The sequence below is a fragment of the Trichosurus vulpecula genome, chromosome 3 (genome assembly GCF_011100635.1).
Source record: "Trichosurus vulpecula isolate mTriVul1 chromosome 3, mTriVul1.pri, whole genome shotgun sequence".
Taxonomy (NCBI): domain Eukaryota; kingdom Metazoa; phylum Chordata; class Mammalia; order Diprotodontia; family Phalangeridae; genus Trichosurus; species Trichosurus vulpecula.
The window spans coordinates 54,773,994-54,796,627 of record NC_050575.1 but is presented as its reverse complement, the minus strand read 5'-3'; the positions used below and the strand labels follow the sequence as shown (position 1 = coordinate 54,796,627).

The following is a 22,634-nucleotide window of genomic DNA, read 5'->3' as shown; positions in this document are numbered from 1 at the left end:
GCCACATGATGGCTGCCTACTTCTTCAGAGAAAAGCTCAACTTTAAAATTAATTCTCAGATAGAGAGCAACTTGTCTGGTTCTTTGTGAGTTTCATTTTGCCATTTAATAAAATCCACCGTGATGATGACCCTTGGGTTTGAAGAATAGAAACTGTTCTTCAGGAACAGACTACATTTCTATTGCTAAGGAAGGTGAATCAGCTGGAAGTGCACTAGGCTGTAGAGAAAGATGTGCTTAGAAATGGTGCCCAATATCTCTTTCTGCTGTCACACAGAGGGGCTTTGCTGTTAGAGTAGGTATGTTTAAATCTTGCTTCTGATACCTCATCTCTGTGTGACCTTGAGCAAATACCTTAACCACTTTGGGCTTCATAAGCTCAATTAGTCAAGAAGCACTTACTAAATGCTTTCTGCATGCCAGTGGTAAGATGAAAAATATTATTCTGAAATTCTCCAAGATGATCTGATTCAAACCTCTCATTTTGTAATTGAGGAAACGAAGGCTCAAGGAAATTAAATGAATACGGTCACACACAAAGTACCAAAGGCAAGCTTTCATTGCTCTGCATGACAATACTTGAGCCCTACAGTCCAACACATTATATCTGCCATTTCTTTGCCTCTTAACTCTCATCAGAACTTCTTGAAGGTGTTTTATACAGGTAATTTTATATGGAATTTACAGTTTATTTCTTTCCATTTTGTTTTTTAATACAGGAAATGACAGGCTAAAATGTTTAAAAGAACAGCACAAAAATATGCGAATCAATCTCTGAGAATACTATTAGGTAAAGTGTTTGCTGCTTAATGATTATGAAGTCTTAAACAATGGTAGTAGAATAGCCTGGCTGTCAATGAGCATTCATTTATATTAAAAAGCTCAGTGGCTACAGAAATTCTAGCTGATGCTTATCCCAAATGTAGGGCCTAAAATCAAAGTGCGTGCCTGGAAAATTATATGCTATTCTACTTTTCTCAGCAGTGATGCAATAATTCCTCTAAAGCCTAAGTGTGGTGCATTCTCGTAGGGTCCATAGCTGAAGATTAGCTACCTGGAGGGGAAAAGAATGGTGTAAATTGCATGGTTCCTGAATTCTAGTGTGGTTATTATGATATTGTATAATCAATCCTCAATTAGCCATAAAGTGCAGTGTGCATATCTGATTTCTCACATTATTGAGTTAGTTGAGTCATGATAAAAACAAGAAAAATGCAAATAAGCAGTCACAGTGATACAGAGTAGCTACCCTAAGTGTTAGTTCCTTTAGACACAGTGATTGCTTGGTGGTGATAATCATTTAATGTGAATTTAGTAGCTTCAAAAAGGACCAGAGCCTGAACTAATAATCAAGCAGAAGAAGAGCCTAGACCTCTTTGTTCTCTGAGTTTACTCAGAGAATACCTCTTCCTGTGTCAATAAGCCTAGATGGGGCTGACTTAAGAGCATTCCTTCCTCTGTTCCTGGTCATAAAGGATGAGACCCTTAACCCAAGACAGTATCTTGAATAATTGGACTTTTTCTTATCTTAATATTTTATATACATATACTATGTTATGGTATGTTAATGGTAAAGAAAATACAGATGTCCTGGATCATAATTTCAATTGACACTTTGTCAACTCTTTTATCTTATTGTGTTTACAATCCTATCCAATTAAGAAATTCCTTTCTTATACTGTGATTAAGCATACATGGAGATCATAAATTTGAATGACACAGATATACTGAGTTGGGACTGTTCCAAAAATGTATTTAAGCTTTCTCATTCTTTTGTCCAGATAGTCATAACTTATTCTCTGGCTCCTTGCATGTATAAGTAAGCTAACTTCTCTTGATTTAAGGCAATAAACAATATGAATTTACATGTCACTTAACTTGTTTGCCTTCTTCAACCAAACTTGCAGGACAACAGTGGATAGAGTGCAAGACAGGGAATCAGTAGGCTCTCTGGCACAGGACAAGGCACTTCTGCAACAGCTTCAGTTTCCTTATCTGTATGTATAATAAAGGGATCATCTTTAATGTGACTAATAGTTCCCACTGCTGTGACATTTTAAGGTTCACAAGATGATACTTTTACATGTTTGATTTTCACAATAGATAGGGTATTGTTATCTTCATTTTACAAATGGTAAAACTGAAGCTCAGAGATGCTAAGTGATTTGCCCAGTGTCACACAACTAATACATGTCTAAGGTGGTATTCAAATTTGAGTCTTCTTGACTTCTAGTCTATTGCTGTTATCTACTATATATATATATATATATACCATACCTCCTCTCATGGTCTGTTTAAGGTCATGTCCCTTTCTATACTTTTCTGATTCCACTTCACTCTGGCCTTGGTGAGAATGGTGGACTATTCACTTAAATTTTAGTTTGCAGGGAGGACACTGATGCAGAGATTCTTTTTGTGGCCATTGCTATAGTGAAAAGCACCATTGAGAATGGTGAATTTGGTATTCTGAGAGAGTTTTTCTTTTTTTTCTGAGAGGGTTTTTCAAGGTGGAAAACTTATGCTGTGCTTTCAGTGACAGAATTGGTTTAAGAATCTGCATGACATGTCCTAAATTTCTCATTGAAATAAGGATGACAACAACAACCAAAGTGTTACTGGGTGGCCCTGAAACATTGTTGTTCACACATGTTTCAGAAAAAAAAATGTACTGCAACTTGATTTGTTTCTCTCAATTAGTGGGGAAAATCTATGGCATACCTCTTCTGAATAGCTAGTAGACAAAACTATAGGAAGAATTCACTTTTATTTCTTGTGGCCTTAAAAAAATCATCTTTAATGACAACCAACATCACATGGGGTTGAAGAGGCCTTATCAGATTAGAAAGTTGATTGGATTTTTGTACCTGCTGGCATTTGGCACCAACCCTACCTTCGCATCATTTAATTTCTATCACCTCCATTATGTTTGAAAGCACTTACTGTCTCCATTAAAATAATAATACGCATGTTTGAGCTTTGTTCCCACACCCTTCACACTGGGCTGTTTTCTACCCTCTGTGCCTAGTTCTCTGTTACCCAGTATGGGTCAAGGAAGATCTGTGCTAAATGTCCCTGGGAACACAGAGTACCCACTGTAGCTCTGATATTAATCTTCACCCCACTAGGATGGAACTACCTCAGGGCAGTAGAGCATCTATCACAGTGCCTTTCCCTCAATAGGAATTCAATAAATGTTGCATGCATGGCAAGAGCTGGAGGGAACCTTAAAGGTTGTCTAAGCCAACCCCTTTATCTTACAGAGGAACTGACTAGAAGAAATTCAAATGGTGAATAAAAGTCCAAGTCGTAGAAGTCGTCATATTGACATCATGATACCATGAATACAAATCTAATCTATTATTTTATGTTTATGAAAAGTGTCCTCTCTCAAAATTAATGTCAAATGAGAAAATAAAGGATCTGTGGACAGAAGAGGTTAAACACATGGTGTATATTAAACAGCATGTGATTTCAGGGGTACCAAGTAAACCCTTTTCTCCAAAAGACAATTCTTCCTGTTAAAGATTCTGATGCTGAAGCATCACAATTTGATACTTACTCCATTTGCTCAAGTCTTTCTTAAACCATGAATTGTTAAATGCAAAAATCTCAGGGTGATAGCCTAATGCTTTAACCGATTTATGTACCTTAGTGAGAATGAATTTTATATCCTTTCCTGAGAATAGGTTTTGATGAAGAGAATAGAGAAAGCATTTAAAATATTTGTTTTCTGGGGTATAAAGTAAAGAAAAAGGAAACTGGAAGCACTGAAAGAAATGGTATTTATTTCAAAACTTTGTAGGGCTTCTTAAACTTTTTCCACTCATGAACTCTTTGGTGCTTTTTAAACTCTGGGTCGTGACGCCACAGTTTAAGAAGTGCTAGACTCTAGAGTCAGTCGTTCCACCTGTAGGGCAACTCCTACTTCTTTTGTATTTTCAGTATAGAAAAATAAATAAAGCTGACTATACCTGAAACCTTTGTAAGGGTTTTATCAATATAAATATTTATCCAGATTGCTTTAAGAAGCTTATCACTCAGGATGTAAAAATTATAAGAAACAATTCCAAGAGGAACCCAAAAAGAGTGAAATGTAAAGAGTTAGCAGGGGGTGGGGAGGATATTCACCTGTGACAGGAAATAGAAGGGTAAAAGAATGAGACAGGAAGATGTAGGGTAAGAGGAAGAGCCACTGGTTTTTAGGTGCTATATAATCAATATCAAGCCCTTTCTTTTTATTATTATTTATTTAATATTTTTAGTTTTCAGCATTGATTTCCACAAGATTTTGAATTACAAATTTTCTCCCCATTTCTACCCTCCCCCCATATATTCTGATTGCTCCGTTCCCGAGTCAGCCCTCTCTTCTGTCACCCCACTCCCCTCATCCCCTTTTCCCTTACTTTCTTGTAGGGCAAGACAGATTTCTGTTCCCCATTGCCTATATGTTTTATTTCCCAGTTGTATGCAAAATCAACTTTTTTTAAACATCTACTTCTAAAACACTGAGTTCCAATCCTCTCCCCTCTTCCCACCCCACCTACCCTCCCTAAGAAGGCAAGCAATTCAATATGTCACATGTGTATCATTACGTGAAACCCTTCCACGATACTCATGTTGTGAAAGAATAACTATATTTTGCTCCCTCCTATCCAGTCCCCCTTATTCAGTTTGATCCCTTGACGCTCTTCCCTTTCGAAAGTGTTTGTTTTTCCCCCTATCTGCCCTCCCTTCTATCTTACCCCCTTTTTATGTACTTCCTCCTTCTTTCCTGTGGGGTAAGATACCCATTTGAGTGTGTGTTTTTCTCTCCTCAAGTCAAATCCCATGAGAGAAAGATTCAGTCATTTCCCCTCACCTGCCTCCTCTTCCCTTCCAATGAACTGCTTTTTCTAGCCACTTTTATGTGAGATAATTTAACCCATTCTATCTCTCCCTTTCTCCCTGTCTCAATATATACCTCTCTCATCACATAATTTGATTTTTTTTAGATATCATCCCTTCATATTCAACTCACTCTGTGCCCTCTGTCTATCTATCTATCTATCTATCTATCTATCTATCTATCTATCTATATATATATATATATATGTATGTATGTATTCCCTTCAGCTACCCTAATACTGAGGTCTCATGAATTACACACATCCACACACCATCTTTCCATGTAGGAATGTAAACAAAACAGTTCAACTTTAGCAAGTCCCTTATGATTTCTCTTTGTTGTTTACCTTTGCATGCTTCTCTTGATTCTTGTGTTTCAAAGTCGAATTTTCTGTTCAGCTCTAGTCTTTTAACTGAGAAAGCTTCAAAGTCCTCTGTTTTATTGAAAATCCATATTTTGCCTTGGAGCATGAGACTCAGTTTTGCTGGGTAGGTGATTCTTCCTTTTAATCCTAGCTCCATTGACCTCCGGAATATCATATTCCAAGCCCTTCAGTCCCTTAATGGAGAAGCTTCTAGATCTTGTGTTATCCTGATTGTGTTTCCACAATACTCAAATTGTTTCTTTGTGGCTGCTTGAAGTATTTTCTCCTAGATCTGGGAGCTCTGGAATTTGGCAACAATATTGCTAGGAGTTTTCTTTTTGGGATCTTTTTTCAAGAGGTGATCAGTGGACTCTTTCCATTTTTATTTTACCCTCTGGCTCTAGAATATCAGGGCAGTTCTCTTTGATAATTTCTTGAAAGATGATATCTAGGCTCTTTTTTTGATCATGGCTTTCAGGTAGTCCAATAATTTTTAAATTATCTCTTCTGTATCTAGTTTACAGGTCAGTGGTTTTTTCTAGTTAGATATTTCACATTGTCTTCCATTTTCTCATTCCTTTGGTTAGGTTTTATAATATCTTGATTTCTCATAAAATCACTAGCTTCCACTTCCTTCAATCTAATTTTAGGGTAGTATTTTCTTCAGTGGTCTTTTGGACCTCCTTTTCCATTTGGCTAATTCTGCCTTTCAAGGCATTCTTCTCCTCATTGGCTTTTTGGAGTTCTTTTGCCATTTGAGTTAGTCTGTTTTTTAAGGTGTTGCTTTCTTCAGTATATTTTTCAGTATTTTTGGGGGGTCTCCTTTAGCAAGTCATTGACTTGTTTTTCGTGGATTTCTCATGTCACTCTCATTCGTCTTCACAATTTTTCCTCTACTTCTCTTACTTGCTTTTCCAAATCCTTTTTGAGCTCTCCCATGGCCTGAGGCCAATTCTATTTTTCGTGGAGGCTTTGGATGTTGGCTCTTTGACTTTGTTGACTTCTTCTGGCTGTATGTTTTGCTCTTCTTTGTCACCAAAAAAAGACTCCAAAATCTTAGTCTGAATCTGAGTCCTTTTTGTCTGCCTGGCCATATTCCCAGCCAACTACTTGACCCTTGAATTATTTGTCTGGGTATGACTGCTTGCAGAGTAGAGAATACTTTGTCCCTACCTTGAAGGGCTGTGCTGCTATTTTCAGAGCTACTTCTACCCAGCAAGCTCTGCCACACCAGTGCTCCTCCTCCCCCAAGAACCACCCACCTGGACTGTGACTCATATCCAAGCAAGCTCTGTACTCCCACTCTGATCCGTGTTTAATTCCTCCCACCAGATGGGCCTAGGGTGGGAAGTAACTGCAGCTGTAGCTCCAGAAGCAGCTTCAGATCTGCACCACCTCTGCTGCCCCCAGGGTGGTGGCTGAAACACCAATTCCTTTCACTCTGCCCCAGCAGCTTTTCCCACTAACCTTCTGTGTTATCTTTGGTGTTTGTGGGTTGAGAAGTCTGGTAACTACCACAGCTTACTGATTCAGGGTGCTAGGCCCTGTTCTGCCTAGCTCCCAGTCTGGTTTGTCCTGGCATGGTCCATGCTGAGCTCTGCTGTGCTCTGCTCCCAGCTCCTTGCAATAGACCATCCCAGCTGTTCTGGGCTGGAGCCTAATTCCCTTTGCTCTTTTGTGGGTTCTGCAGTTCTAGAATTTGTTCAGAGCCATTTTTTATTGGTGTTTGGAGGGACCTGGCTGGGAGCTTAAGCAAGTCCCTGCTTTCCAGCCGCCATCTTGGCCCCACTTATCAGGCCCTTTCTATAAAGGAAGGGGGTATAGTACCAACTCCAAAGGATGCAGCTTCATGTGCTACAAAGAAAAATGAAGATGATTCAAAGACCCCATGAGGTGAGAGGAAATCAGAGGAAGAGGAGAAGAGTAATGGTGGTTTGTGTCTCTTTGTTGAGGGTGATGAGGCAGGTATTTGTCAACCTGAATAAATTAAGAAGGCTGCTACATCCCAGAGAAGGCTCTAATTGGATGCCTTCATCTGTTTCAGGAGAACTGGTTGAGAATTGCCAAACCTGGTGACCACTACCTCATTCTAGTGATACAATGATAAAGAAACTAGAAACATTGCTAAAGATTTGTAGTCCTGGGCTAAACTAACAGCAACAACAAGAACAACAATGATAACAACTACAACTACAATCACAACCTGAAAACCTATGGATCATGGGTGTAGTTTTCCTCATTGCTGCTTATTGAAATTAGGAGATTCGAAAGCAAAAGGTTGATTAGGGAAAGCCAAGAAGTTAGCATCTTAGATTATGATTTATATTTCTGGACCACAGATTAAAATAAGAATACTGAACTCTTTTCAGGGAGATAGATTACACCTAATAGTGAGTGGGGCAAATGTGTTTGTCTCATTCATCTAATAAAGAAAACTTAGAATGTGTAAGGAAGGGTAGGAAGAAAACTCCTCACATGGATCCAACCAGCTTGGTGACATAGAGTAGCACAAACAACTTGAGGGAAAGCATAACATGAGAGGAGCAGTAATGTATGATAGGGAGTATCTAAGCAAAGAGCCAGTAATAAACCCCATTGCATTAGATGTCTATATACAAATGCACAAAGTATACAGAAGGGGAATCAGAGATCCTAATGCAAGGAGACAAATTTGACCTCTTAGCTATTACTGATACTTGATTGAATGAGACTCATGAATAGAATAATGGAATTTGTCTCTGTAAGGGTATGCTTTATTCAAAAGGAAGAGAATAGATTAAAGGTAGGGGAAGGTGATGAAGGCGCATCTCTCTTTCTATGGCTGTCTGTTTTTCTTTCTGTCTCTATCTCTGTCTCTGTCTGTCTGTCTTTGTCTGTCTCTGTCTCTGTCTCTCTGTCTCTGTGTGTGTGTGTGTGTGTTTCTGTCTGTCCTCCCCTTTGCCTCCCTATGTCTCTGTCTCTATCTCTCTCTACAGGTATGTATGTATACATATGTGTAGATATGTGTATATATGTATGTATTTGTATGGGCATAGTATATACTTAAGCTTCAGTAGCTTAAAACTACCCTAAGATTTTTGGGACTCCCTATAAAATAATGTGAATAAGTTGAAGTGAAAAATAAAGAGCAATGTTTTGGGTAAGAAAAAATAGAGGTAGAAATAGAAATGATAAAGTAATATAATATATAATAACATAGAAAAATAAAGTAATATCATATATACCACCTGCATAAAAGGAGAAATTTCTTAAGGAGATGGAGAATCAAACACAAATCCTGTTGGCAAGCTTGAGAAATTTATGAAAGACAATAGCATCCAAGTATCTTTTGTTGTTCACTACCTGCTAAAAATAGAATAGGGGATACATTTATGATTTGGCTTAATGATAGATGCATCCTTCAAATGATGAAGCAAGCAACAGAGAAAACTATTATTCTGGATCTGATTGTGATAAACATGGAAAACTTGTTGCTGAAGTAGAAATAGCAGGAAACTTTAATCCAAGTGACTACTTTACCATTGAATTTGTGAAAGAGGTAAGAAAAACAGTCCATTGTTTACCAAATTTTGGAGAATTACAAGAAGCAATAGATGAAATTATATCACTTAATTCTTTGAAGGGGAAATTAGACTAATAATGGTGGGAAGCTCTCAAGAATGGAATTTGGAAGATACGAGGAGAAACATTCCAATGAGGAGGGAAAAGGGGATCTACCACAAGAAAGGTACAAAACAATCATTAAGTGCTTACTCTTTGCCAGATGCTGGCCTATGCTGGGCATACAAATAAAATCAAAATAAAATCCTTGACCTCAAGGAGCTTATATTCTAATGGAGTGAGACAATATACAAAGAAAAGCTGAAAAATCTTCTGGGGTGAGCAGGCTTCAGGGATGGTAGGCTATTCCAAGGCAAGGAAGCCCCAGGAACTGAGGAAAATTCTAGGAAGATTAAGCAGTTGAGAAGATGTAGTTTTGAAGTCTAGAAAGTAAGGGTCAAGGCCAGGAGAAGAAAGAAACTTACATAGAGGGAACTCATCAACAAACTCAGATTTTAAAAACATTGATAGGAAACAAGGGCAGACATCTAAAGATAAATTCAAAAGATCAGAAATGTCCTGTAAATAGTATGTCAGGAATATTTACTATAAGTAATTCAGAAGTTTCTCAAATGCGATCTAGCCCACTCACATCCTATTCAATTTGGGGACCAATTGATATTTATATTAATTTTTTTAAAATGATGAATTTAACAATAATCAACAAACCACAGGCATTTCACTATACACAGAACAAGAAGATGATTGTATAAAAATTGTGAACATTAGGTTTTAATAAACAGTAACAAAAATATTCTGCTTATGTCCCATTCAGCAGTTCTTTTTTTATATATTAATTTTTTGTTGGTGTTCTTTATTTTTGCACATCTATGATTACTCACTAATCTACTCTCCACCTTTCATCTCTAAATTCCTTGTTATGTATGTATGTATAAACAAACACACACACACACACACACACACACACACACACACATATATATATATACGTATGTGTGTACATATATATATGTAGATCAGTAAGACAAATCAGCACATCGCCCACATCTAAAAATCCTTTGACCTAATCAATTTTTCATCCACAGTATCTAATCAAGAAATGTATACCAGTGGACCTATCCATTAGAATGCATAGTATAGTCTGGACAATTGGCAGTTTTTTATTTGCTGTGGAGGTAGTTTAGTGGAAATTTCTTGAGTGATTGTGAATCTCATTTGAGAGGTTCTGCCTCTACACTGCTCCAGACCTAGATGTAATCAGAAGCAAATGGATAAGATGGAGATTGAATATCTAATATTAGGATAACAAGATGAATTTGAAACTGGATGAAAGACTGGTCCCAAAGAAGAAAAAACAATAACTGACGATAACACAACATTTTAAGATTTTCAAAGGGAAACCATTAATGGGTAAATGTCAGCTTTGAAGGAAGTCTCTAGTGGAGTACCCCAGGAATCCCAATTTGGCCATGTTGCTATTCACCATCTTAAAAATATAGATGACATGATTATCAAATTACAAGAAAATGTGAAGCTTGGAGTGAGAGTCAATTATGTTGTTAAAGAGGAAAGGAACTTGAAAGGCCAGAGTGATGGGCCAAATCCTATCACATGGAATTTAATGGAAATAGATGTAAAATAAAAAGATTCACATATACAGGCTGGTGGAGAAGTAACTTGACAACAGTTACTAAGAAAAGATCTTAGTGCTTTAGTGAGTTCTAAGTTCAACAGAAGTCAGCTGTACAATAGGGAAGAAAAATAGACAATATTGTCTTATGCTACACTAAAATCAGGGATAACATCTGGAACATAGAGAATGAGGGTCATGCTGAACTCTACCTTTGCCAGATCATATCTGAATACTCTGTTCAATTCTGGAAGCTGCATTTTAGAAAAGCTTTGGACAAACTGGAGTGTCCAGCTGGAAAGTGACCAACATGTCATCGGGACTTGAGACCCCACCATTCGGGAGTTAATAGAAGGAACCAGGAGTATTTGGTCTGTGGAAGAAAAAAGGAAACATTACTATTCAACTATTTGAAGGTCTGTCACAAAGAGGACAGAAAGCATTTATTTTGCTTAGTCATAAAGGGAAGAACAGGAAGCAATGTATGCAATGTAAAGAGAGGTAAATTTGGCATGATATTGGGGGAGGGAACATATTTATAATTACAGCTATATACAAATAGAATGGGGTACCTTGGAAAATAAGGAGTTCCTCTTCATTGGACATATTCACTGAGGGGCTAGGTAGGCACTGGAAATGTCATAGAAGGAGTTCTTGGGCAGGTATGCAACACAGAATTTCCTTTGTGTTCTTAAAGTCCATGATACAAGTTAAAAATAAGACTCCATCTGAAATTGCTCTATGCTTTCCATTCCTTCATTCAGATATTTATTATATACCTACTAAGTGTAAGTTACTTACCATGGGTAAATCACAGTGTTAGGGGAGATATAAATAGGTACTGGGAGTGAAAGAAAGATCAATAAGAGGCCTTGAAATTATTCTTTGCATCTATATTATTCTGAGTCTGTTTTCTCCCCTGTGGAACATCTTCATGTTTCCTGATCAATTTATACTTAGGAAAAATGATTTCTGAATAAAATTCAAAAGACCTAATTTGGGCAGGGTGGGGTATAGACAATAACTTAAGTTAGAATTAGGCTGTATCAAGATTACCCACAGAGCCCACCCCCAATCCAATATTTTGATCTCCTAAATGATTCAGTTGAATCACCTTACTACCTGAATTGGGTCACTATAATCAAGCTAATTCATTGTTACACCTTCCAATGGATTATGCAAAGAATTCCAAGTCAATCATTTGGCAACTGATTCATAGTTGTTCCCTGCTGCCTAAGTTGTTGGTATTCCAGTGGCTGATCCCAGCTGCATTGCATCATTTTCCATGTATCTTGTCAGAGCAGCGGTTTTAGGCTCTGGTTTATTTCCACCATTTATCATTATTGGCTCCTTGCAACCCAGGTGTTTTGGGCAATTGATGTTGCTGTGGCCCTTGGGGCTCCAGATAAATTCTTTTTGCCCCTTATGTTTACTTTTTTCTCTCGGTAGACAATTTTAGTGTCTTGTGAGCATACATACATCTGATAACATGGGCTGAGTATATATTTCCTGCTTTTGACAAGTTCCATACACATAAAGACCTATAGTACAGTGGGGAAAATGTGTTTGTAAGTCTAAAATCCTTACAAGCTCCCAACTTGCTTTGTCAGTAGTCTGAGCTTTCATTAAATGAAGCCAGAAGACCTGGGTTCAACTTTCAGCTCTATTGATTACAATCTCTGCCACCTTAGCCAAGACATATAAGACCCAAGAGCCTCAGTTTCATTCCCTATCAAATGAAAGCACTGGACTAGATTCAGGTCCCTTCTAAATCGGCACTAGTTTGAAACGTAGATCAGATGCATTGTTGCTTTGCTTAGTGCGTCTACATTTAAACAATGACAACAACAACAGCAACAAAACTTCCTTGTTTTTCTTTTCTTTTTTCTTTTTTTAACTATGTATCTAACCACACTATCTTTAGGTAAACATTTTCCCAAGTTCTGTCTTTGGTCCTCTTTTTTCTCTACACTCTCTCTCTCTTGGAAGCCCATTAACTCCCATAGCACCAGATTTTTACTTAGATCATGAAAATCATCACTTCAAAATCTTTACCTCTGCCTCAGACCTTTATTCTGCATTCCTGACATCTTAGCTTCTTGTAGGAAGTTTTCCCATGGATCTTCTACCAGCAATTTAATTATCAAAAACCAAGTTTACAATCTTTTCATGTAGCTTGTCCCTCCCAACATTACTATTTTTGTTACATTCACCAAGTCTCCCATGCCTGAAATCTTTGTGTTATCTTGGACTTTTTTTTCTTTTCTTTTTCAATTTATTTTTAGTATTCAACATTCACTTCCACAAGATTTTGAGTTCCAAATTTTCTCCCCATCTCTCCCCTCCCCCACCCTAAGGCAGCATGTATTCTGATTACCTCCTCTCCCAATCTGCCCTTTCTTCTATCGTGTCTCCCTCACCTTTTCTTATCCCCTTCCCTTCTATTTTCCAGCAGGGTGAGATAGACTTCTATGCCCCATTGCCTGTATATTTTATTTCCCAATTGCAAATAAAAACAATTTTTAACATTTGTTTTTAAAACTTTGAATTCCACTTTCTCTCTCTTCCTTCCTCCCCACCCACCCTCATTGAGAAAGCAAACAATTTGATATAGGTTATACATGTGTAGTCATGCAAAAAAGCTTCCATAACATGCATGTTATGGAAGGGCTAACTATATTTCCCTTCATCCTATAAAACCCCCTATTTATTGTATTCTCTCCTTTGACTCTGTCCCTCCTCCCATTTTCCCTCCCTCTATCATCAGCCCCTCTCTTGTCCCCTTCACCCCTACTTTTCTGTAGGGTAAAATAGATTTCCATACCCAATTGTGTGTGTATGCTATTCCCTCCTTAAGCCAAATCTGGTGAGAGTAAGGTTCACTCATTCCCTTTCACCTCCCCCTTCTTCCACTCCACTGTAAACGCTTTTTATTGCCTCTTTTATACAAGATAATTTACCCCCATTCTGCCTCTCCCTTTCTCCTTCTCCTAATACATTCCTCTCTTACAACTTAATTTTATTTTTGGATATTATCCCTTCATATTCAATTTACCTTGTGCCGTGTGTGTGTGTGTGTGTGTGTGTGTGTGTGCATACATACACACATACACCTACACACATATATGTATATATGCATATATCAACATATCCACATATGTATATGCATGTATGTATTTATAGGAATATCTGCATGTATATGTACGTGTGTATGTATATGTGTGTGTGTGTATGTGTATGCCCTCCAACTCCTCTAATACTGAGAAAGGTCTCATGAGTTACAAATAACATCTTTTCATGTAGAAATATAAACAGTTCAACTTTAATAAGTCCTTTATGATTTCTCTTTCCTATTTAACTTTTCATGCTTCTCTTGATTCTTGTATTTGAAATTCAAATTTTCTATTCAACTCTGGTCTTTTCATCAAGAATGCTTGAAAGTCCTCTATTTCATTGAATATCCATTTTTCCCCTGAAGGATTATACTCACTTTTGTTGGGTAGTTGATTCTGGGTTTTAATGCTAGCTCCTGTGACCTCCAGATTCAAAGCCTTCAGATCCCTTAATGTTTAAGATGTTAAATCTTGTATTATCCTGATTGTGTTTCCACAATACTCTAATTGTTCTTTCTGGCTGCTTGCAATATTTTCTCCTTGATCTGGGAAGTCTGGAATTTGGCTACAATATTCGTAGGAGTTTTCCTTTTGGGATCTCTTTTAGAAGGTGATCTGTGGATTCTTTCAATTTCTATTTTACCCTTCGGCTGTAGAATACCAGGGCAGTTTTCCTTGATAATTTCTTGAAAGATGATATCTAGGCTCTTTTTTTAATCATGGCTTTCAGGTAGTCCAGTAATCTTTAAATTATCTCTCCTGTATTTCTTACCTAGGTCAGGGGTTTTTCCAATGAAATATTTCATATTGCCTTCTATTCTTTTCATTCTTTTGGTTTTGTTTTATAATATCTTGATTTCTCATAAAGTCTTTAGCTTCCATTTGCTCCATTCCCTTTGTTCCCCTTTGGAGAGGGAAAGGCAGGGCAATTGGGGTTAAATGACTTGCCCAAGGTTACACAGCTACTAAGTGGGTCAACTGTCTGAGGCTGAATCTGAACTTGGGTCCTCTTGACTCCAGGCCAGTGCTCTACTCACTGTGCCACCTAGCTGCCCCCATTTGTTCCATTTAATTTGTAAGAAGTTATTTTCTTCAGTGAGCTTTTGGACCTCCTTTTCCATTTGGCCAATTCTGCTTTTCAAAGTATCCTTCTTCTCATTAGCTTTTTGGAGCTCTTTTGCCATCTGGGTTAGTCTATTTTTTAAGGTGTAATTTTCTTCAGTACTTTTTTGGGTCTCCTTTAGCAAGCTATTGACTCGTTTTTTGTGGTTTTCTTGAATCACTCTCATTTTTGTTCCCACTTTTTCCTCTACTCCTCTTACTTGATTTTCAAAATCCTTTTTGGGCTCTTCCATGGCCTCTGACCCATTCATATTTTTCTTGGAGGCTTTGGATGTTGGAGCTTTGACTTTGTTGTCTTCTTCCAGCTGTATGTTTTGATCTTACTTGTCACCAAAGTAAGATTCTATAGTCTGATATTTTTCCTGCTGTTTGCTAAATTTCCCAGCTAATTACTTGACTATTTAGCTCTTTGTTAAGGTAGGTCTTTGTTTTCAGTGTGAAGAGTATATTGTCCCAAGCTTCAGGGGTTTTGCGCAGCTGTTTCTAAAGATATTTTTAGGGACCTGTAAATTTTCAGTTCTTCCAAGATGGTATGATGTAAGGAGAGGTGTTTACTCCTCTCTTGGTCTGTGCTCTGATGTGTGATTGACCACAAGGAATCTTTTCTGCCTTGGAACTATCTGGAGGATTCTGTCTCCATGTGCACCACACGCTCCAACAAACCAGTGCTCCTCCTCATCCCAGGACTGCCACCAAGACTTCAACTGATATGTGAGCAAAGGTAAAGCAAGACAATCCTACCTCAGTGCCACCAAAGAGATCCCTGCAATCCACCTCTGATCAGCCACTGGATCCCCTCACCATCTATCATCTGAGAGCTCCAGAAGCAGCCACTGATGCTACCACTGATGCCTTGGGAATGGGGCCATGGCTGGAACTTATTCTTCTCTCACCCACATATGACAGACCTTTTCATTTCTTTTTATATTTTTTTATATTTAATTTTTTATTTTTAGTTTACAACACTCAGTTCCACAACTTTTTGGGGTTCCAAATATTCTGTCTCTCCCTCTCCTCCCCCCACCCCAGATGGCATGTAATCCAATGTAGGTCCTATGTACACCTTCACATTGAACTTATTTATGTAACAGTTCAGTTGTAAAGAAGAATTATAACCAATGGAATGAATCATAAGAAAGAAGAAAGCAAACCAAAAAAGAAGGGGAAAAAAAGAGAACAAATAGTTTGCCTCCATATGCATTCAGACTCCATAGTTCTTTCTCTGGATGTGCATAGCTTTTTTCCATCATGAGTCTTTTGGAGCTGTCTTTGAACCTTGCATTGATGAAAGGAGCCAAGTCTATCTAAGTTAGTCCTTATAGATACTGTGTAATCATGTATAATGATCTCCTGGTTCTACTCCCCTCATTCAGCATCAGTTCATATAAGTCTTTCCAGTTTATTATGAAGTCTATCTGCCCCTCATTTCTTAGAGCACAACAGTATTCCATTACATTCATGTACCACAATTTGTTTAGACATTCCCCAATTGATGGGCATCCCCTTGATTTCAAATTCTTTGCCACCATAAAAAGAGCTGCTATAAATATTTTTGTACATATTGGTCTGTTTCCTAATTCTGTAATCTCTTTGGATTACAGCCCTTGATAAGGTATTGCTGGGTCAAAGGATATGCACATTTTTATAGCCCTTTGGGCATGGTTCCAAATTGCTCTCCAGAATGGCTGGATCAGTTCATAACCCCATTAGCAATGTAACAATGTTCCAATTTTCCTACATCTTCTCCAGCTGACAGACCTTTTGTACTGACCTTCTCAGTTTTCTTTGGTGTTTGTGGGTTGAGAAGTGTGGAAACTGCCACAGCTGCCACTGATTCAGTCCCCCAAGGAATGCTCCAGCCCTTCTGCATCTGTGTTGGCATGGCATACACTGGACTGTGCACCTCTCTCAGACTGCTGCAACAGACCTTTCCTGTTGACTTTCCAGATTGTCTTAGGTTGTAAACTTGTTTCACTTTGTCATTTTGTGGGTTTTACTACTCTAGAATTTGTTTAGAATCATTTTTTATAGGTTTCTGGAGGGGTTTGGGGGAGAGCTGAAGCAAGTCCCTCCTTTTACTCCACCATCCTGGCTCCACCCTAATATCTTAAATTTTTATATCTCCTTTACATTTTTGTATCCTAATGGTTACCATGTGCTATCAATTCTATGTCCATAATATCTCTCATATTTCTCCCTTCTTGCTGCCATGATTACAACATAGATGCTCACATCCAGGCAACACAGATACCTGGACTATTACAATGATCTCCAACCACTTCTTTGTACCTTCACTCTTTGTCCTCCAATCTTTATTTCATTCTGGTATCAGATTAATCATTCTTATGTGAAGATTTTGCCATTGACTTTTCTGCTTAAAAACTTCAGGCATTCCTTATAGCCTAAAAAACATCATCATAATCATCATAGTTATCATCATCATAACTAGAATTCATATAGCACTTCAAGGTTTGCAAAGTGTTTTAGATATATTATGCCCTTCTATTATTATAACAACCTTAAGTGTTATTATTATCATCATCATCATCAAGGTGAGGAAACTGAGGTAACCAGAGGTTAACTAACATGCCTACAGTCACATAGCTAGTAAATGTCTTAGGGAAGATTTAAACTCAGTTGTTCATGAATCCAGATACAGCATTCTATCTGCCACTCTGTCTACCTAGTTGGTATTCAAGGCCACCACCCAATAACACCCTGCCTTTCAAGTTTTTTTGTCATATTATTTCCTTTCTATGCACTTGATTCACCATTTAAATTGGACTACTCTATGTCCATAGAACGGGTCCATACTTTCATGCATCTATCAATCAACTGAACAAGAAGTAACTAGAATGTATGAGGAATTGTCCATAGGGAACACAAAGACAAAAATGAAACAATCCCTGATGGCAAGGAACTTACATTCTATAACTGGAGACAAGCTATACATATAAAAGTATATATAAAATTTTTGAAGTATATGCATATATAAGTATATGAAAAATAAATACATGGTAATTTGCTGTGGAGAGGTCACTGGTAGTCGTCAATATGAAGGAAGGCTTCATGAAGAAGGTAGCACTTGAATTCTGAAATAAATGAATGCATTCTAGAAATGAGAGACAGACTATGCAAAGGTATGGTGATGAAAGATGTAGTAACATGTATGAGAAACACAAAGGCAGGTTCACTATACCATAAGGTGAAAGAAGTGCCATAATGCCAAAGGCTAAACATATGTATTGGGGCCAGACTATTTTGTTGTTCAGTCATTTTTAGTCATGTTCAATTCTTCTTGACCCCATTTGGGGTTTTCTTAGTAAAGATGCTGAAGTGGTATGTTATTCCCTTATCCAGCTCATTTTATACATGAGGAAACTGAAGTAAACAGGGTTGAGTGACTTGCCCAAGGTCACAAAGCTGGTGAGTCCAGATTTCAACTCAGGAAGACTCATCTTCCTGAACCCAGGTGTCCCACTCTATACACTGAACTGCCTAGCTGCTCTAGGAGACAGATTATAAAGTGTATTAAATGCCAAGTAGAGTAGCTAAGTGGCACAAATAGATAAAGTCCTGGAGCTGGAGTCAGGAAGACCTGAGTTCAAACCTGCCCTCAGGTGCTTACCTGCTTTGTGACCTTTGACAAGCCACTTAACCCTGTTTGCCTCAGTTTTCTCCTCTGTAAAATAAGCTGGAGAATGAAATGGCAAACCACTTTGGTATGTTTTCCAAGAAAATCCCAAATGATGTCACAAAGAGTTGGACAAGACTGAAATATCTGAACAATAAAATATCATAGATCTAAAGTCACAGATTTGAAGCGGAGAAGAAATCTCAAAGATCATCTAGTTAAGCTTACTTATCTTATAGATGAAGAAATTAAGTCTTAGAAACATTTATTTAACTTGCCCAAGGTCACATAGAAGTGAAATATAATATACTTGATTTGCACTGAAGTCTTCTGATTCCAGAGCCAGTCTCCTTTCCAAACATGTTGCCGTTTCTATTTGGTACTAGTGGCACTAGGGAGCCATGGAATTCTTTTTCTTTTTTTTACATAGGAGCATGACATGGTCAAATCTTAACCTTTGCACCTATGTGGAAGATAAATTGGAGCAGGGAGAAATTTGAGACAGGGAGACCAGAGGCATTCCATGCTTTTTGTTTTTTAATTTTGTTTCTCATGCTTGGAATGCTCTCCCTTTCCCATTTTACCTCTCAATTCCTTTGAAACTAACTCATAAGCTAATTACTCATGAAGTGTTTCCTGATTGCTCCCACCTTATCGGGAGTTATTTTTCAATGTTGGACTTCAGTTACTACTTTGGAAGCTAGAATGTATATGCTTATATAATAATTTTATGTACATAGGTCTTAGACTTTGATTAGACTGTTAGATTTAAATTTTGCTTATCATTTATATAGTAGTTTGGGTTTCCAGATTATCTCTTTCTCCTCTAATTTTAATGCCTGCCCTTTTATGCTTATTTTAGATTTTATTTTTGTTTGCTTTCTAATTTTTTAAAAATGCATTCCAGTTCATTCATTTCTATATCTATTTTCTTATTGTGTATTCCTAGGGATATGCTTTTCCTGTGAGGACTGCTTCAGGTGCATTCCAGAAATTTTGGTATGATGTTTCATTATTTTATTTTCTTTCATATAATTATTAATTTCAGCTATGAGTTCCTTAATCTACTCATTATTTAGAGTTTCATTGTTAAATCTCCATTTGTGTCTGTGTCTTTTGTTTTTGGTTCATGAAATACTATGTTTATAACATTATTGTCGATAAATGATATGTTTATTATTTATGATTTTTTTACATGTGTTTACAATATATTTGTGTTCTAACACATGGTCAATTTTTGTAAAAGTTCTATGTGGTGCAGAAAAATACACGTATTTTATTGTAGATTCATTTAGAAGATCTCATAAATCTAGTTTCTTTTTACAGTTAAATATGTTTTTTTTTTTTATTTTAGTACATAATCCAAAATTTATGCAACCAAAGCAGACACTGTGGATGATTCGTATTTCCAACTGGGAGCACATTCTTTGTCTTGTAATACCAAGACAGCGGATCTCTAATTCAAAATCCAACAGAATTTAAAATCTTTATCCTTTCTATCTCTCTCAAGATGCTTGTGAACAGCGACAGTTTTCTTGATCATGAAGCTCAGAGACAAGCTCTTTGGACTTCAAGATTCTCAAAACTGTGTTGTCTGTTACAAAGTCTACTTGTGACGCACCATGAGAAACTCTCAGGATCCCAGCAATCCAGAAGGACATTAGACTCTTCTTGTCCAGCTTATAGATCTGCTAGTTCATGCCATCCAAGGTGAGCTTCCACCATATTGGCATGCTGCAACAGTACACTAGAACTGACTGAAACAGGCCCTTACTGGGAATGTGCATACACTTCATGATGGCAACAATCAGGTGGCAAAAGAGAGTTTAGCTCTAGAAGGAATTTGACTAATTCTATACTTTGCTTTTTTTTTTTTTAGTTTTACCTGAAACTAAAAAAGAGAGACACTGATATCTCCTGTCACTATTTAGTCATTAAGTATTCTTGTAGCTCAATAAGTGGATTCATATATTATAGCACTTGTAGCACAAGAAGATTAAGATTGACATTGGTTTGATCCTGACTGTGGCTCCATGGTATTGGAATTATTTCTTTCTGACTGCTTGCAGTGTCTTTTCCTTGACCATGTACCTCTATTTGACTATAACATACCCCTGAGTTTTCATTTTGGGATCTCTTTGCCAATGATTGCCAAATTCTTTCAATTTCTATTTTTCCTACTGGTTCTTTGGTATCTAGAGAGTTTAACCATTTTAATTCCTTCATGATTACTCTTTCATGTCTACTTTTTTATGTTTCTCTTAAATCATGTTTTAATGTCATTGTTTTTATTCAGCGCTGGACTTTTCATCAGGAATGCTTGAAAATCCTCTATTTCATTAAATGTCTATTACCCATCCTCCCATAGAATTATACTCAGTTTTATTGGATAGGTTATTCTTGACTGTAATCCTATCTCCTTTGCCTTCCGAAATAGCATATCCTGAGTCTTCCACTCATTTATAGGGGTATATGATTGATCTATTATCTAGGTCAACTGTTCATCTTAGGAGATATTTCACATATTCTTTGATTTTTCAGTCTTTTGATTTCATTTAATTGCTTGTAAATGTTTCATGGAGTCATTAGATTCCACTTGACAAATTCTGATTTTTAAAGAGTTATTTTCTTCCTTTAGGCATTATACTCATTTTTTTAATTCTTTTTTTTTAATTTAATTTAAATTTATTTATTTAACATATTTGGTTCTCAGCATTGATTTTCACAACAGTTTGAACCACAAATTTTCTCCCCATTTCCACCCACCCCCCCACTCCAAGATGGCATACATTCTGGTTGCCCTGCTCCACAGTCAGCCCCCCCCCTCTATCACCTCCCTCCCCTTTCATCCCCCCTTCCCGTCCTTTCTTGCAGGGCAAGACAAATTTCCGTGCCCCATTGCCTGTGTATCCTACTTTTTAGTTGCATGCAAAAACTTCCTTTTTTTTGTCCCTGAACATGTGTTTTTAAAATTTTGAGTTCCAAACTCTCTCCCCACTTCCCTTCCCACCCACCCTCCCCAAGAAGTCGAGCAATTCAACCTAGGCCACACACGTTTCATTATGTATAACCCTTCCACAACACTCATGTTGTGAAAGGTCAACTACACCCTGTTCCTTCCCAACCCATTCCGCCTTATTGAATTTTCTCCCTTGACCCTGTCCCCTTTCCAAAGTGTTTGTTCTGACCACCTCCACCCCCATCCGCCCTCCCCTCCATCATCCCCCCCTTTTATTTTTTTTAGTCTTCCTCCCTCCTCTTTCCTGTGGGGCAAGACACCCAACTGAGTATGCATGGCATTCCCTCCCCAGGCCAAATCCAATGAAAGCAAGGTTCACTCATTCCCCCCTCACCTGCCCTCTCCCCTCCCCCCACAGAACTGCTTCCTCCTGCCACCCCTATGTGAGATAATCCACCCCATTCCATCTCTCCCCATCTCCCTCTCTCAGTATGTTGCTCTCTCATCCCTTAATTTCATTTTATTTCTTTAGATATCCTCCTTTCATCTTCAACTCACCCTGTGTCTGCTCTCTCTCTTTTACATATATATACATATATATATATATATATATATATATATATAAACACACACACACATATATATATATATACACATACATAAACCTACATACATATACACATAGATATACATACATACACATTCACTTATATATATACATAAACATATATACACACACACACACACACACATATATATATATATGCATATTCCCTTCAACTACCCTAATACTGAGGTCTCATGAATCATACACATCATCTTTCCATGTAGGAATGTCAACAAAACAGTTCAACTTTAGTAAGTCCCTGGCAATTTCCCTTTCTTGATTACCTTTTCATGCTTCTCTTGATTCTTGTGTTTGAAAGTCAAATTTTCTATTCAGTTCTGCTCTTTTCACTGAGAAAGCTTGAAAGTCCTCTATTTTATTGAAAATCCATATTTTGCCTTGGAACGTGATACTCAGTTTTGCTGGGTAGGTGATTCTTGGTTTTAATCCTAGCTCCATTGACCTCCGGAATATCGCATTCCAAGCCCTTCGATCTCTTAATGTAGAAGCTGCCAGATCTTGGGTTATTCTGATTGGGTTTCCACAATAGTCAAATTGTTTCTTTCTGGCTGCTTGCAGTATTTTCTCCTTGATCTGGGAGCTCTGGAATTTGGCGACAATACTCCTAGGAGATTTCTTTTTGGGATCTATTTGAGGAGGCGATTAATGGATTTTTTCAATTTCTATTTTGCCCTGTAGTTCAAGAATATCAGGGCAGTTCTCCTTGATAATTTCTTGAAAGATGGTATCTAGGCTCTTT

At 37.5% G+C, this 22,634-nt stretch overlaps 1 protein-coding gene across 1 annotated transcript in view; it reads left to right on the top strand.

Moving 5' to 3' along the window:
• Positions 1–8,639: 8,639 nt before the first annotated feature.
• Positions 8,640–22,634, top strand: part of LOC118842063 (heterogeneous nuclear ribonucleoprotein A1-like) — a 38,811-nt gene continuing 24,816 nt past the window's right edge. Inside the window, 1 exon segment of the mRNA XM_036749729.1 lies at positions 8,640–8,786. Within this exon segment, the coding sequence (XP_036605624.1) occupies positions 8,640–8,786 (147 nt within the window).